Source organism: Oncorhynchus tshawytscha, unplaced genomic scaffold (assembly GCF_018296145.1).
Source record: "Oncorhynchus tshawytscha isolate Ot180627B unplaced genomic scaffold, Otsh_v2.0 Un_scaffold_1528_pilon_pilon, whole genome shotgun sequence".
In the NCBI taxonomy this organism is placed as follows: Eukaryota; Metazoa; Chordata; class Actinopteri; order Salmoniformes; family Salmonidae; genus Oncorhynchus; species Oncorhynchus tshawytscha.
Window position 1 is genome coordinate 691,523 of NW_024609832.1, and position 18,006 is coordinate 709,528.

An 18,006-nucleotide genomic window follows, 5' to 3' on the forward strand; every position below is an offset into this window, starting at 1 on the left:
ACTTCTGTAACCGTAACAGTTTCTGGAACCGTAGAAGCCTCCTCCCTAAGTTAGTTTTTTTCCACTGCTTTAGCACACTCTGCCAACCCTGATGTCCTAGCCGTGTCTGAATCCTGGCTTAGGAAGGCCACCAAAAATTCTGAAATTTCCATCCCCAACTATAACATTTTCCGCTAAGATAGAACTGCCAAAGGGGGTGGAGTTGCAATCTACTGTATAGATAGCCTGCAGGGTTCTGTCATGCTATCCAGGTCTGTGCCCAAACAGTTCAAGCTTATACTGTTAAAAATCCACCTTTCCAGAAATAAATCTCTCACTGTTGCCGCTTGTTACAGACCCCTGGACATCATATGTGCCCTGGACACCTGTGCCCTGGACACAGCTGTGCCCTGGACACCATATGTGAATTAATTGCCCCCCATTTATCTTCTTCAGAGTTTGTACTGTTAGGTGACCTAAACTGGGATATGCTTAACACCCCGGCCGTCCTACAATCAAAGCTAGATGTCCTCAATCTCACCCAAATTATCATGGAACCTACCAGGTACAACCCCAAATCCGTAAACTCGGGCACCCTCATAGATATCATCCTGACCAACCTGCCCTCTAAATAAAACCTTTGCTGTCTTCAACCATGATCTCAGCGATCACTGCCGCATGGCCGGCGTCCGTAATGGATCCGCGGTCAAATGACCACCCCTCATCACAGTCAAACGCTCCCTAAAACACTTCAGCGAGCAAGCCTTTCTAATCGACCTGGCCCGGGTATCCTGGAAAGATATTGACCTCATTCTGTCAGTAGAGGATGCCTGGTTATTCTAAAAACATGCTTACCTCACCATCTTAAATAAGCATGCCCCATTCAAAAAAATGTTGAACAAGGAACAGATATAGCCCGTGGCTCACTCCAGACCTGACTGCCCTTGAACAGCACAAAAACATCCTGTGGCGGACTGCAATAGCATCGAATAGTCCCTGCGATATGCAACATTTCAGGGAAGTTAGGAACCAATATATACAGGCAGTTAGGAAAGCAAAGGCTAGCTTTTTCAAACAGAAATTTGCATCCTGTAGCATAAACTCCAAAAAGTTCTGGGACACTGTAAAGTCCATGGAGAATAAGAGCACCTCCTTCCAGCTGCCCACTGCACTGAGGCTAGGAAACACTGTCACCACTGATAAATCTACGATAATCGAGAATTACAAAAAGCATTTTTCTACGGCTGGCCATGCTTTCCACCTGGCTACCCCTACCCCGGTCAACAGCTCTGCACTCCCCACAGCAACTTGCCCAAGACTGCTTCACCCAAATCCAGATAGTTGATGTTCTGAAAGAGATGCAACATCTGGGTCCCTACAAATCAGCGGGGCTAGACAATCTGGACCCTCTCTTTCTAAAATTATCCTCAGCAATTGTTGCAACCCCTTTTACTAGCCTGTTCAAACTCTCTTTCGTATTGTCTGAGATCCCCAAAGATTGGAAAGCTGCCGTGGTCATCCCCCTCTTCAAAGGGGGAGACACTCTAGACCCAAACTGTTACAGACCTATATCTATCCTACCATGCCTTTCTAACGTCTTCGAAAGCCAAGTTAACAAACAGATCACCGACCATTTCGAATCCCGCCGTACCTTCTCCGCTATGCAATCTGGTATCCGAGCTGGTCATGGGTGCACCTCAGTCATGCTTAAAACCTCTTGGTGTTAGGGGGCAGTATTTTCATTTTTGGAAAAAAAACGTTCCCGTTTTAAAACGGGATATTTTGTCAGGAAGAGATGCTAGAATATGCATAAAATTGACAGTTTTGGATAGAAAACACTCCAACCTGATGTTGCAGGTGAAAGCCTGAGAAAAATCCAATCCGGAAGTGCCCCAGGTTTTGAAAGCGCTGCGTTCCAATGACTCCCTATTCAGCTGTGAACGTACCATCAACGAGCTTACGCTTTCTACGTATTCCCCAAGGTGTCTACAGCATTGTGACGTAGTTTTACGCATTTCTGTTGAAGAATAGCCATAGGCGGCCACATTGCGTAAGTGGTCACATGGTGGCTCCGAGAGAGATTCTCGCGTAAAATAAAGAGGTAGCCATTATTCCTAGTGAAAAATGAATTGTCCCAACAGGTATATTATCGAATAGATATTAGAAAAACACCTTGAGGATGGATTCTAAACAATGTTTGCCATGTTTCTGTCGATATTATGGAGTTAATTTGGAATGTTGTGGTGACCGCAATTTCGGGCGATTTCTCAGCCAAACGTGAAGAACAAACAGAGCTATTTCGCCTACAAAAATAATATTTTGGGAAAAAATGAACTTTGGCTGTCTACCTGGGAGTCTCGTGAGTGAAAACATCCGAAGTTTATCAAAAGGTAAACAATTTAATTTGATTGCTTTTCTGATTTCCGTGACAAGGTTGCCTGCTGCTAGTAAGGCATAATGCTATGCTAGGCTATGATAAACTTACACAAATGCTTGTCTAGCGTTGGCTGTAAAGCATATTTTGAAAATCTGAGATGACAGGGTAATTAACAAAAGGCTAAGCTGTGTTCCAATATATTTCCCTTGTGATTTTCATGAATAGGAATATTTTCTAGGAAGATTTATGTCCGTTGCGTTACACTAATTAGTGTCAGATGATGACAACGGTCCCGTTCACGGGATGGGGTGTCATTACAGGTTAAGGTCCTAAACGATATCATAACCGCCATCGACAAAAGACAATACTGTGCAGCCGTATTCATCGACCTGGCCAAGGCTTTCTTATCGGCAGACTCAACAGCCTTGGTTACGGAATTCCCTGCCTAGACTGGTTCACCAACCACTTCTAGTTCAATGTGTCAAATCGGAGGGCCTGTTGTTCGGACCTCTGGCAGTCTCTATGGGGGTGCCACAGGGTTCAATTCTCGGGCCGACTCTGTTCTCTGTATATATCAATGATGTCGCTCTTGCGGCTGGTGATTCTCTGATCCACCTCTACGCAGATGACACCATTCGGTATACTTCTGGCCTTTCTTTGGACACTGTTAACTAACCTCCAGACGAGCTTCAATGCCATACCACTCTCCTTCCGTGGCCTCCAACTGCTCTTAAATGCAAGTAAAACTAAATGCATCCTCTTCAACCGATCGCTGCCCACACCTGCCCACCCGCCTAGCATTACTACTCTGGACATTACTACTCTGGTGTCTGATTAGACTGTAAACTCTCCTTCCAAACTGATATTAAGCATCTCCAATCCAAAATTAAATCTAGAATTGGCTTCCTATTTCGCAACAAAGCATCCTTCACTCATTCTGCCAAACATACCCTCGTAAAATTGACTATCCTACCGATCCTTGACTTCGGTCATTTACAAAATAGCCTCCAACACTCTACTCAGAAAATTGGTTGCAGCCTATCAGTGCCATACGTCCAGGTCATCTATAAGTCTTTGCTAGGTAAAGCCCCGCCTTATCTCAGCTCACTGGTCACCATAGCAGCACCCACCCGTAACACACGCTCCAGCAGGTATATTTCACTGGTCACCCCTAAAGTCAATTCCTACTTTGGCCGCCTTTCCTTCCAGTTCTCTGCTGCCAATGACTGGAACGTATTGCAAAAATCACTGAAGCTGGAGACTCAGATCTCCCTCACTAACTTTAAGCATCAGCTATCAGAGCAGCTTACAGATCATTGCACCTGTACACAGCCCATCTGTAAATAGCCCATCCAACTACCTCATCCCCATATTGTTATTTATTTTATTTATATATTATTTTTGCTCCTTTGCACCCCAGTATCTCTACTTGCACATTAATCTTCTGCACAACTATCACTCCAGTGTTTATTTGCTAAATTGGAATTATTTCACCACTACGGCCTATTTATTGCCTTACCTCCCTAATCTTACTTCATTTGCTCACACTGCATATAGACTTTTCTATTGTGTTATTGACTGTACGTTTGTTAATTCCATGTGTAACTCTGTGTTGTTGTTTGTGTCGCACTGCTTTGCTTTATCTTGGCCAGGTCGCAGTTGTAAATGAGAACTTGTTCTCAACTGGCCAACCTGGTTAAATAAAGGTGAAATAAAAAAATAGATAAAAAATATGCCCATAGACATGTCTTAGACTGGGGTGTGAGTATCTTACCTTCTCCATATATGGGCGGGAGGTGGTGTTGGTAGTACTGGTGGGGGGGCAGGTCTCCAGGACTAACAGGGGGATAGAAGGAGTGAGAGTTGGGGATAAAGTGGGGGTGGGTGAGGTACGGCGGGAGGTGGTGCGTGGGGGAGAGAGCGGGGAGTACGAGGGGGGATAACATTCAGGAGACTGCGGGGTGACGACCACCCGACGCACTCCTGTGTTGTCTTCTAACACCTGGGGGGAGGAGAGGCAGAGGGGAGGGGAGGAGAGTAATTCTTAGCATTACTGGAGAATTCCACAATAGAACACATCCAATAACACTCCACAAACACTGGACTCAATTAAATCCAACCCACACTGGGGTATTCACACAGTAGTTCTCCCCATGGTCAAATAACATGGCAGGTTGTGTAAAACCCACCAACACCACCAGGAAGTAGATTCCCCTCACAGGTAACTGCAGTTGACAGATTAAGAGGAGTGTTGCTATGGGTTTGATCAAACTCCAGTTTAAGACGTTTGCTGTACACACATGCATGCACACACACACACACAAATTCCACCAATTCAGACAGTCTCTCTCACACACATTCCATTCCATTCACACACATTCCAATCAGTAAGCAAACACACACTCCCCCGTGAGAGCCGCTTCCAAGTGCTGCTGCAGCAGCACACACACACACGCGCAAGCAGAGAGAGAGAGAGAGAGATAGCAGACCACTCTCTCTGACTCCCCCCTTCGACCTCCACATCCCTTTACAAAACAAACTTACGTGAAAAACAGACATGTTTATGTGACAACAAGGCCAAAGTCCCACCAGAAACTAGTTGGCAGAGGATCCCCCTCTCTCTCCTTCCATCCCTCTCTCTCCTCCCATCCCTCTCTCCTTCTACCCATCCCACTCTCTCCTTCTACCCATCCCCCTCTCTCCTTCTACCCATCCCCCTCTCTCCTTCCACCCATCCCTCGCTCTCCTTCCACCCATCCCTCTCTCTCTCTCCTTCCACCCATCCCTCTCTCTCTCTCCTTCCACCCATCCCTCTCTCTCTCTCCTTCCACCCATCCCCTCTCTCTCTCCTTCCACCCATCCCTCTCTCTCTCCTTCCACCCATCCCTCTCTCTCTCTCCTTCCACCCATCCCCTCTCTCTCTCCTTCCACCCATCCCCCTCTCTCCTTCCTCCCATCCCTCTCTCCTTCCTCCCATCCCTCTCTCCTTCCTCCCATCCCTCTCTCCTTCCTCCCATCCCTCTCTCCTTCCTCCCATCCCTCTCTCCTTCCTCCCATCCCTCTCTCCTTCCTCCCATCCCTCTCTCCTTCCTCCCATCCCTCTCTCCTTCCTCCCATCCCTCTCTCCTTCCATCCCTCTCTCTCTCCTTCCATCCTCTCTCTCTCTCTCCTCCCATCCCTCTCTCTCCTCCCATCCCTCTCTCTCTCCTCCCATCCCTCTCTCTCTCCTCCCATCCCTCTCTCTCTCCTCCCATCCCTCTCTCTCCTCCCATCCCTCTCTCTCCTCCCATCTCTCTCTCTCCTCCCATCCCTCTCTCCTTCCACCCATCCCTCTCTCTATGTGGGTGATTGTGTACTGTAAGGGTGACACTATTTCCCGCTCTCAGTTGGCTCAGTGGCCTCCCCCAACACACACAGTCAATGGCACACAGTCAATGGCCTCGCTGCTATCACCCCTATCACCCCCCAACACACACAGTCAATGGCCTCGCTGCTATCACTCCCCCAAACAATATACCCTGCAATAATCAACACATTCCTCTCTGCTCTGGGCGGCTTCAGTTGAGAACAAGTTTACCACACACAAACACAGCTTACCTGGGAGATGTATCCTGGGGGGACGTGGATGGGGGGGATTGATCCATTGGGGGACATCATTGGGACCTCAGCAGGACCTGCACAAAAGATACACACGGTCAGTCACTGTAACACACACACACACGCTAATGACAAGGTAACACCTAGGCTTTAGATCAACAAGCTAACACGGTTTTGTGTCATGCAGGAGACCTGGATTCAGTCACAGACACACAAACAACAGCAGGTAAAAACCTTATGGAGGAAAATCCACATATTTTTGTGTTTACTTTTCCACTGTGATCTCTTTCTCCATCTCCCCCCTCTCCCTATCCCCTATCTCTGGGAAAGTCATTGGTTTCCTGTAGAGAGTGCTGTAGGCAAGTCTGGATTCAGTGTAAATCATACTAAAAACACACACACACACACACACACACACACACACACACACACACACACACACACACACACACACACAGTAGATGACAAGTACATAGTGAGAGACCCCTTTATGCCCCCTCTCTGACCTCCCTTCTCCCCTCCTCCCTCTCTTCTTTTCTGGGGAATATGAAGCTGTTCATTGAGCATAACATATGAAAACACAAACATACACTCACTAACACACCAACACACACACGCACACAAATGCATTCATACACATTTGCACACACACACAAAAACACGCACACACACGCAAATGCACACCCAGTTGGCAAACAGACATGTGTTTAGACAGTCTCTGTTGCCTCTGTGCTCTTCGCTCAGCAAACAGCAGCTTTCAACCACTTAAACACACACAGCACAGAGTGTTCCCATCCGTGGCCCCCTAGACACACACACACACACACGCAGACACACACACACACACACACACACACACACACACACACACGCAAACAACCACACACACTCACAGAGGGTAGAACATGGCTCTTTAGTTTACAATCATTTTGGAGTAACTCTGGGAACAAGTTCCTATTTATTTTTGGTCTGTAATGAATTAAAAAACCCAGATGTGAACTTCAAAATCTACAACAGCCGGCAGAAGCAAGCACATACAGGTAACTGCCAAAATAAAGGAAACACCAACATAAAGTGTCTTAATAGGGCGTTGGGGCACCACGAGACAGAACAGCTTCAACCCACCGTGGCAAAGATTCTACATGTGTCTGGAACTCTATTGGAGGAATGCTACATTCTTCTACAAGAAATTCCATAACTTGGGGTTGATGGTGGTGGAAAACACTGTCTCAGGCGCTGCTCCAGAATCTCCCATAAGTGTTCAGTTGAGTTGAGATCTGGTGACTGAGATGGCCATGGCATATGGTTTACATCATTTTCATGCTCATCAAACCATTCAGATACCACTCGTGCCCTGTGGAGGGGGCATTGTCATTCTGTGGGCCACAGACATGGTAGCCAAAATAATTGCCTACACTGCATTTTTTACCCTAAGCATTATGGGATGTTAATTGCTTAATTAACTCAGGAACCACACCTGTGTGGAAGCGCATGCTTTCAACATATACTGAACAAAAATATAAATGCAACATGCAACAATTTCAACGTTTTTACTGAGTTACAGTTCATTGTAAAGATGGCTGACGTTCTCCATGCTCCTAACCAATTGTGCCATTTTGTTAGTTTTATTACGCTGTTTGCAACTTTTAAAAAAACTTATTTTGTACATAATGTTGCTGCTACCATCTCTTATAACCGAAAATAACATGGACATCAGAACAGTGATTACTCACCACGAACTGGAAGAAGCTTTTTCCTTTAATGAGTTCGGTGAGAAAGATATACTGCTCTTCCGGGAACAGGCCCAGATCCCAGTCATTTGCAAGGAAAAAAAGATGGAGGAAAAGAGGACGCAGATCAGGCTGCCTTTTGAGAATCCATAGGCGAGCGAGTAAACTCCCACTGCCTTCCGTCCTACTTGCTAACATGCAAATCATTGGAAAATAAAATTGATGACCTACGATTACGAATATCCTACCAACAGGACATTAAGAACTGCAATATCTTAGGTTTCACCGAGTCGTGGCTGAACGACGACACGGATAATCTAGAGCTGGAGGGATTTTCAATGCACCGGCAGAACAGAGAAGCTACATCTGGTAAGACGAGGGGTGGGGGTGTGTGTCTTTTTGTCAATGACAGCTGGTGTGCGATGTCTAATATTAACGAAGTCCTGAGGTAGAGTACCTTATGATAAGCTGTAGACCACACTATCTACCAAGAGAGTTCTCATCTATATTATTTGTATATTATTCGTATTTACCACCACAGACCGATGTTGGCACTAAGACCGCACTCAACCAACTCTATAAGGCCATAAGCAAACAAGAAAATGTTCATCCAGAAGTGGCGCTCCTAGTGGCCGGGGACTTTAATGCAGGCAAACTTAAATCAGTTTTACCTATTTTTTACCAGCATGTGCAACCAGAGGGAAAAAAACTCTAGACCACCTTTACTCCACATACGAAGTGCGTACAAAGCTCTCCCCCGCCCTCCATTTGGCAAATCTGACCATAATTCCATCCTCCTGATTCCTGCTTAAAAGCAAAAACTAAAGCAGGAAGTGCCAGTGACTCGCTCAATACGGAAGTGGTCAGATGACGCGGATACTACGCTACAGGACTGTTTTGCTAGAACAGACTGGAATATGTTCTGGGATTCATCCAATGGCATTGAGGAGTAAACCACCTCAGTCACTGGCTTCATCAATAAGTGCATTGACAACGTTGTCCCCACAGTGACCGTACGTACATATCCCAACCAGAAGCCATGGATTACAGGCAACATCCACATCGAGCCAAAGGCGAGAGCTGCCGCTTTCAAGGAACGGGACACTAATCCGGACGCTTATAAGAAATCCCGCTAGGGGGCTTATGGTCGAGAAATTAACATTCAATTCTCTGGCAACAGCTCTGGTGGATATTCCTGCAGTCAGCATGCCAATTGCACACTCCCTCAAAACTTCAGATATTTGTGGCATTGTGTTGTGTGACAAGACTGCACATTTTAGAGTGGCCTATTATTGTCCCCCAGCACAAGGTGATCATGCTGTTAAATCGGCTTCTTGATATGCCACACCTGTCAGGTGAATGGATTATCTTGGCAAAGGAAAAATGCTCACTAACAGGGATATAAACACATTTGAGAGAAATAAGGTTTTTGTGCATATGGAACATTTCTGGGATCTTTTATTTCAGCTAATAAAACATGTTGCATTTATATTTTTGTTCAGTGTAGTTTGTATCCCTCATTTACTCAAGTGTTCCCATTCTTTTTGGCAGTTATACCTTTACCTCTGTTGAGTCCATTATCCTTTTAAATGGTTAAAACCAAAAGCAAAAATGATCAATTCAAAGTAACAATTGAGTTGGTAGTGTTAATTCTCAAATATATTACGATCAGTTGGTGTCAGATATGTACTGGCTTTAACCGCTCACTCCACTTCTCTCCTCCCCTCTTCTCTCCACCCTTCTGTCAGATGTCAGAGATGAGGTCATTTCCTGTCTCAAATATATGGCATCACCACCCAGACAGGAAGATGTGACCTAGAATACAATCTGTCACCTGCGCATCCAAGTGTTTCCCCTAGCAACCACATAACAACCGTTACATTATCTGGCTTGGAGCAACACACAGAATGACAGAACACACACACACACACACACACACACACACACACACACACACACACACACACTACAGGAGATCAGTTCTCTCCGTGTCCATATACTAATTAAGCAGAATCTCATCTTCAAAATAATTAAGCATCATCCTTTCCACACTACCACATGGAATACACTCAAAACTGTAGGAGACACACTCACACACTCTCTCTCTCACACACTCTCTCTCTCACACACTCTCTCTCTCACACACTCAGGTTCTCATACAGGACAACAGGAGATGATGCAACATTTCATCAGATGGTTCTCATAATACAGCTGTCTAGAACAGCTGCTGTAGGGCCCCAGAGGTGCACACACACACACACACACACACACACACACAGTAATTGACTGTGTTCCATTATTGCGTTTAATGTTGTTGTGATGCTGTGTTATGCTATGCCTAAACTTGGTGATTGATTGCTTTGTCCTGTTAAGAGTTAGGCCATTTCAACCAAACCTGAATTGCCTTTCAAAACATGCAAACAAACAAACATGCCTCCATGTATTGGCAACTACAGCAGTTGGGATCTTAAAGGATGGGATTGGTTTTGTGTCAGGGTTAATCCATTAGAATTCAATCACTTTTTGACAGCAGCCCTTTACATTTGAACCAATACTTCCATACATATTTGGCCACTGTAGAAGTGTTCAGAAAGTGACTTTTTGGACCTGAATGTCAAAACATTTAATAGATAAAGGTGCTCAAAAATGACCTATTTTGCAAACCATGACACATTTGTCTTCATCACTGGCAAAGATAAACGGTTGAGATTGATTTCATTTAAAAGCGTACAAACAGGGTTGTCAAACTATTCCATCATTTCATGAACCATACTACAGACACGCCCCCTTTATGAGAGTCACAAGTGTGCATCTGCCACTGAAGGAGGAAGTGTCATGGTGCGTTCGCAACCAAGATGGAAGTGGTAATTTACCACACACGACTGGGAAAAATCCACTTGATCGCACCTCAAAACTGGTAATTACTAGTGGGAAACTTCTCTATCATCCTGAGCGCCTACTTCTCACACATGGTGACCTCTGACGTCACCTACTAAGGAAATGGCCTCTAACAACATTTTCCGCAGTTGAATGCAACAACAAAACATTATTTATAAAAAACAATCTATTCATGTGGTTTTTGAACGCTATCATTTGTTTACAAGCATCTGTACTTTTAGTTTGTGGTTTACGCAGCTTGTTGGCCATTAGCCAAACAGCGTTTCTCAATGAGTTCAAATGAGATGAATGCACCCAATTGGTATTTATGACTTCACAACTGGTATATTCCCACCTCCCACATGGTAACAAATGTAGCATGAGAGTGGAAACTTGAAGCCCAACAAAACAATCCTGTGACAACAGACAATGGTGTTGGAGGACCAGTAGAAGGCACTCTAAAAAATATATATATATCCCAACGCCCCAGGGCTCCCAATGCCCCAGGGAAGTTACTGGGGACATTGCCCTGTGTAGGGTGCCGTCTTTCGGATGGGACATTAAAAGTGTGTCCTGACTCTGTGGTCACTTTAGATTCCATGATACGTATTGTCAAAAATTCCAACATCGGCATCAGCCCGATGTCTAGTTTAACGCCGGTGTGCAAAACCAATGTCAAAGCTGACGTGCATACCTATATAACTTAGGTAGATGACGTGCATACCTATATAACGTAGGTAGATGACGTGCATACCTATATAACGTAGGTAGATGACGTGCATACCTATATAACGTAGGTAGATGACGTGCATACCTATATAACGTAGGTAGATGACGTGCATACCTATATAACGTAGGTAGATGACGTGCATACCTATATAACGTAGGTAGATGACGTGCATACCTATATAACGTAGGTAGATGACGTGCATACCTATATAACGTAGGTAGATGACGTGCATACCTATATAACGTAGGTAGATGACGTGCATACCTATATAACGTAGGTAGATGACGTGCATACCTATATAACGTAGGTAGATGACGTGCATACCTATATAACGTAGGTAGATGACGTGCATACCTATATAACGTAGGTAGATGACGTGCATACCTATATAACGTAGGTAGATGACGTGCATACCTATATAACGTAGGTAGATGACGTAATGACGCCACGAAAAATACAGCGCTATTCAGAACAAAAGCAGAAAAATACTAAGGGCACTCTTCCAACAACTAAACAAGTTCAAGTCGAGCAGTCATTTGAAAGAGTAAGACAATGTCAGCGAGACAACTCAAACGGCAAGATGATAGAATTCATTGCCCTTGACAATCAACCGTGGATAGGGAGCACCCCTCTATCCACATCGACGGGACAGTAGTGGTGAGGGTAGTACGTTTTAAGTTCCTCAGCGTACACATCACGGGCAAACTGAATTGGTCCACCCACACAGACAGCGTGGTGAAGGCGGCGCAGCAGTACCTCTTCAACCTCAGGAGGCTGAAGAAAATCGTCTTGTCACCAAAAACACTCACAGACTTTTACAGGTGCACAATCGAGAGCATCCTGTCGGGCTGTATCACTGCCTGGTATGGCAACTGCTCCGCCCACAACCATAAGGCTCTCCAGAGGGTAGTGAGGTCTACACAACGCATCACTGGGGGCAAACTACCTGCCCCCCAGGACACCTACACCACACGATGTCACAGGAAGGCCATAAAGATCATCAAGGACAACAACCACCCAAGCCACTGCCTGTTCACCCTGCTATCACCCATAAGGCGAGGTCAGTACAGGTTCATCAAAGCAGGGACCGAGAGACTGAAAAACAGCTTCTATCTCAAGGCCATCAGACTATTAAACAGCCATAACTAACATTGAGGGGCTGCTGCCAACACACTGACTCAACTCCAGCCACTTTAATAATGTAAAAATAGTTGAAAAATGTATCACTAGCCACTTTATACAATGCCACTTTATATAATGTTTACATACCCTACATTACTCATCTCATATGTATATACTGTACTCTATACTATCTACTGCATCTTGCCATCTTTATGTAATACATGTATCACCAGCCACTTTAAACAATGCCACTTTTATATGTTTACATACCCTACATTATAGAGGTCGACCGATTAATCGGAATGGCCGATTAATTATGGCCGATTTCAAATTTTCATAACAATCGGAAATCGGCATTTTTGGGTGCCGATTTGTCGATTTTGAAAAAATAATTTAATTATTTATTTATTTATTACTTTATTTAACTAGGCCAGTCAGTTAAGAACACATTCTTATTTTCAATGACGGCCTAGGAACAGTGGGTTAACTGCCTTGTTCAGGGGCAGAACGAGAGATTTTCACCTTGTTAGCTCGGGAGATTCAACGCAACCTTACAGTTAACTAGTCCAAAGCAATAACGACCTGCCTATCTCTTGTTGCACTCCACAAGGAAACTGCTGTTAGTTGCTAGCTAGCATTAAACTTATCTTATAAAAAAACAATCAATCATAATCACTAGTTAACTACACATGGTTGATGATATTACTAGATAGTATCTAGCGTGTCCTGCGTTGCATATAATCTGACTGAGCATACAAGCATAAAAGTATCTGACTGAGCGGTGGTAGGCAGAAGCAGGCGCGTAAACATTCATTCAAACAGCACTTTCGTGCGTTTTGCCGGCAGATCTTCGTTGTGCGTCAAGAATTGCGCTGTTTATGACTTCAAGCCTATCAACTCCCGAGATGAGGCTGGTGTAACCGAAGTGAAATGGCTAGCTAGTTAGCGTGCGCTAATAGCGTTTCAAATGTCACTCGCTCTGAGACTTCTAGTAGTTGTTCTCATTGCTCTGCATGGGTAACGCTGCTTCGATGGTGGCTGTTGTCGTTGTGTTGCTGGTTCGAGCCCAGGGAGGAGCGAGGAGAGGGACGGAAGCTATACTGTTACACTGGCAATACTAAAGTGCCTATAAGAACATCCAATAGTCAAAGGTTAATCAAATACAAAATGGTATAGAAGGAAATAGTCCTATAATTCCTATAATAACTACAACCTAAAACTTCTTACCTGGGAATATTGAAGACTCATGTTAAAAGGAACCACCAGCTTTCATATGTTCTCATGTTCTGAGCAAGGAACTGAAACGTTAGCTTTCTTACATGGCACATATTGCACTTTTACTTTCTTCTCCAACACTTTGTTTTTGCAAAATTTAAACCAAATTGAACATGTTACATTATTTACTTGAGGCTAAATTGAATTTATTGATGTATTATATTAAGTTAAAATAAGTGTTCATTCAGTATTGCTGTAATTGTCATTATTATAAATAAAATACAAAAATTGGCCTATTAATCGGTATCAGCTTTTTTGGACGTCCAATAATCGCTACCGGCGTTGAAAAATCATAAAATCGGTCGACCTCGACTACTCATCTCATATGTACAGTGAGGGAAAAAAGTATTTGATCCCCTGCTGATTTTGTACGTTTGCCCACTGACAAAGAAATGATCAGTCTACAATTTTAATGGTAGGTTAATTTGAACAGTGAGAGACAGAATAACAACAAAAAAATCCAGAAAAACACATGTCAATGGGTAATGGGGACATAGGTAAATGACAACAAAATGACTTTTTGGTCAGTGTGGTGTGGTGTGGTGTAACCTTTATTTAACTAGGCAAGTCAGTTAAGAACAAATTCTTATTTAGATTGAGGGCCTACCCCAGCCTAACCTGGACGACGCTGGGCCAATTGTGCGCCGCCCTATGGGACTCCCAATCACGGCCAGATGTGATACAGCCTGGATTCGAACCAGGGACCGTAGTAACGCCCTCTTGCACTGAGATGCAGTGCCTTAACACACACATGGACGCAGTGGTCTAACTATTTAACTGTACTAGATTGCTTAAAAGGCCGCAAAAAAATAAAATATCGGCATCGTTTTTTTTGCAAGGAAAATATTGGATATCGGTATCGGCCAAAAATGTAATATCGGTGCATCACTAGTGGTAACCCCGGTGTCCTGGTTAAATTCCCAATCTGGCCCTCATAACATCATGGCCACCTAATCATCCCAAACTTCCAATTGGCTCATTCATCCCCCCTCTTCTCTCCTGTAACTATTCCCCAGGTCGTCAACTTATCTGGTAAAATAAGTTCAAAAAAGAAGAAAATGAATAATGCCAGGAACATAGTGAATGCTGAACATAGTGAATGCTGAACATTGTGAGTGGCATTTCACTTTCCCACTGTACCGAAACCTAACCGTGACACCAAAACCGCAATATGTACCGAACCATGGGTTTGGTGAACCGTTCCACCCCTAACTACAACCACATTACTAAGTCTTTGACCACATTGTGTTGTTACTTTGGTGAGTAAAAACACATGCTTCCTGCTTAAACGCCAAATATCTCTGATTTTTTTCATAATCACATATGTAGCGTAGCCCCTATTTTTGTGGGTGTTGTGCCTGCAATCGGTTGTAATCCTTCAAACACAGTAACACAGTGGAGAATAAAACGTTTAGGAACAGATGTGGAAAACACTTCCACTCTCTCCCCCTCCCTGTCTCCCACTCTCCCCATCTCCCCCTCCCTGTCTCCCCATCTCCCCCTCCCTGTCTCCCACTCTACCCATCTCCCCCTCCCTGTCTCCCCTCCCTGTCTCCCCGTCTTCCATCTCCCCCTCCCCCCTCCCTGTCTCCCACTCTCCCCATCTCCCCGTCTCCCAGTCTCCCACTCTCCCCGTCTCCCACTCTCCCCCTCTCCCACTCTCCCCGTCTCCCACTCTCCCCCTCTCCCACTCCCACCCCCGTCTCCCACTCCCCCCCCTCCCACTCCCCGTCTCCCACTCCCCCCTCCCCGTCTCTCCCCCTCCCCGTCTCCCACTCTCCCCCTCCCCGTCTCCCACTCCCCCACTCTCCCCCCCGTCACCCATCTCCCCCCCTCCCTGTCTCTCCCCCTCCCTGTCTCTCCATCTCCCCCTCCCTGTCTCCCACTCTCCCCCTCCCTGTCTCTCCATCTCCCCTCCCTGTCTCCCACTCTCCCCCTCCCTGTCTCCCACTCTCTGTCTCCCACTCTCCCCCTCCCTGTCTCCCATCTCTCCCCCTCCCTGTCTCCCACTCTACCCCTCCGTCTCCCACTCTACCCCTCCGTCTCCCACTCTCCCTCTCCCAGTCTCCCACTCTCCCCGTCTCCCACTCTCCCCGTCTCCCAATCTCCCACTCTCCCCCCGTCTCCCATCTCCCTCTCCCCGTCTCCCACTCTCCCCGTCTCCCACTCTCCCCATCTCCCACTCTCCCCATCTCCCACTCTCCCCATCTCCCACTCTCCCCATCTCCCACTCTCCCCCTCTCCCACTCTCCCCCTCTCTATGCGTTTCTCCCGTCTTACTCCCTTTCGCTGCCCCCCTCTCTCACACATGTGGTTACCATATTGAGAGGAAACGCAGACCCTCCTGGGAAAGTGTGTGTGTGTGTGTGTGTATATGTGTTTGTGTATATATGTTTGTGTGTATGTATGTGTTTGTGTGTGCTATGAAAGGAGTCTGTTTGTAAGATGACCTACATGTAGCCAACTAGGCACAGATGGAAATCCTAAACACACACATACACACTAGGGTTGGGCGGTATTCCATACCTTCATAACGTACCTGGGCCATCCCGGGATATATGATATTACCGGCAGTGCAGTGTTACCAGAATGCTCACAAAATGCTAACAAGTACAAAGGAACTCCCATAGCGGATGCTAGATAAATGCTAACAAGTACAAAGGAACTCCCATAGCGGATGCTAGGTAAATGCTAACAAGTACAAAGGAACTCCCATTGCGGATGCAAACATTTACTAAAGACAGAAAACCCAGCCCATGAAGTTATGCAAGTATCTCAAAACAACGCAGTTTGCAGCACGCACAAAACAAACAGACAGCAGGAATCTTAATTCAGGGGTGGATTGTCTCTGCTGCTGTTGCCAAGACAATTCAAATATTGCAAGCTAATGTTAGCCATTCTGTTCTCAGAGCTCTGGAGAGTTAACTTAATAGTTAAACGATTTATATCTGGCAAATATTAATTTCATGCAAGTGTAACACTATCACCTCACTTATTAAGTTGCGCTGCAGGAGTGACTCACCTCACAAAGCTCCCGTATTGCTCATTGTGCTTCTTTGTAAACAAACACGTGTGATGGTAAACTAGTACCGGTAAGCTTCATAATGAAAAATAATCCAACAGGTGAAACGTGGTTTGCTTGATCTATTATCTAGTGCACAAGTTGACTGCATGTATTTCAAAAGTTATAATATTCAAATATATATATTTTTTACGGTCTTGACCGTATTGTAAAATCATAAAAAAATCACGGTATATACGGTATACCACCCAACCTTAACACACACACACAAACCCTTGAACATACACAAACACACACAAACCCTTGAACATACACAAACAACCCCTTGAACATACACAAACACAAACAAATCCTTGAACATACACAAACACACACAAACCCTTGAACATACACAAACAACCCCTTGAACATACACAAACACAAACAAATCCTTGAACACACACAAACCCTTGAACATACACAAACACAAACAACCCCTTGAACATACACAAACAACCCCTTGAACATACACAAACAAACCCTTGAACATACACAAACAACCCCTTGAACATACACAAACAAACAAATCCTTGAACATACACAAACACACACAAACCCTTGAAAATACACAAACACACACAAACCCTTGAACATACACAAACACACACAAACCCTTGAACATACACAAACACACACAAACCCTTGAACACACACAAACCCTTGAACATACACAAACACAAACAAACCCTTTAACATACACAAACAACCCCTTGAACATACACAAACACAAACAAACCCCTCGAACATACACAAACACAAACAACCCCTTAAACATACACAAACAACCCCTTGAACATACACAAACAACCCCTTGAACATACACAAACAACCCCTTGAACATACACAAACAACCCCTTGAACATACACAAACAACCCCTTGAACATACACAAACAACCCCTTAAACATACACAAACCAGCCCTTGAACATACACAAACACAAACAATCCCTTGAACATACACAAACACAAACAATCCCTTGAACATACACAAACATAAACAACCCCTTAAACATACACAAACACAAACACAAACAACCCCTTAAACATACACAAACAACCCCTTGAACATACACAAACAACCCTTGAACATACACAAACAACCCTTGAACATACACAAACAACCCCTTGAACATACACAAACACAAACAACCCCTTGAACATACACAAACACAAACAACCCCTTGAACAAACACAAACAACCCCTTGAACAAACACAAACAACCCCTTGAACAAACACAAACAACCCCTTGAACAAACA

The 18,006-nt window shown here is 44.7% G+C and overlaps 1 protein-coding gene across 1 annotated transcript in view; it reads right to left on the reverse strand.

The window, feature by feature from the left end:
• LOC112240063 (fibronectin type III domain-containing protein 3B) overlaps positions 1-18,006 on the reverse strand; it is a 154,835-nt gene that overhangs the window by 120,332 nt on the left and 16,497 nt on the right. Inside the window, 3 exon segments of the mRNA XM_042319519.1 lie at positions 4,131-4,283; positions 4,286-4,358; positions 5,954-6,030. Coding sequence (XP_042175453.1) covers positions 4,131-4,283; positions 4,286-4,358; positions 5,954-6,030 — 303 coding nt within the window.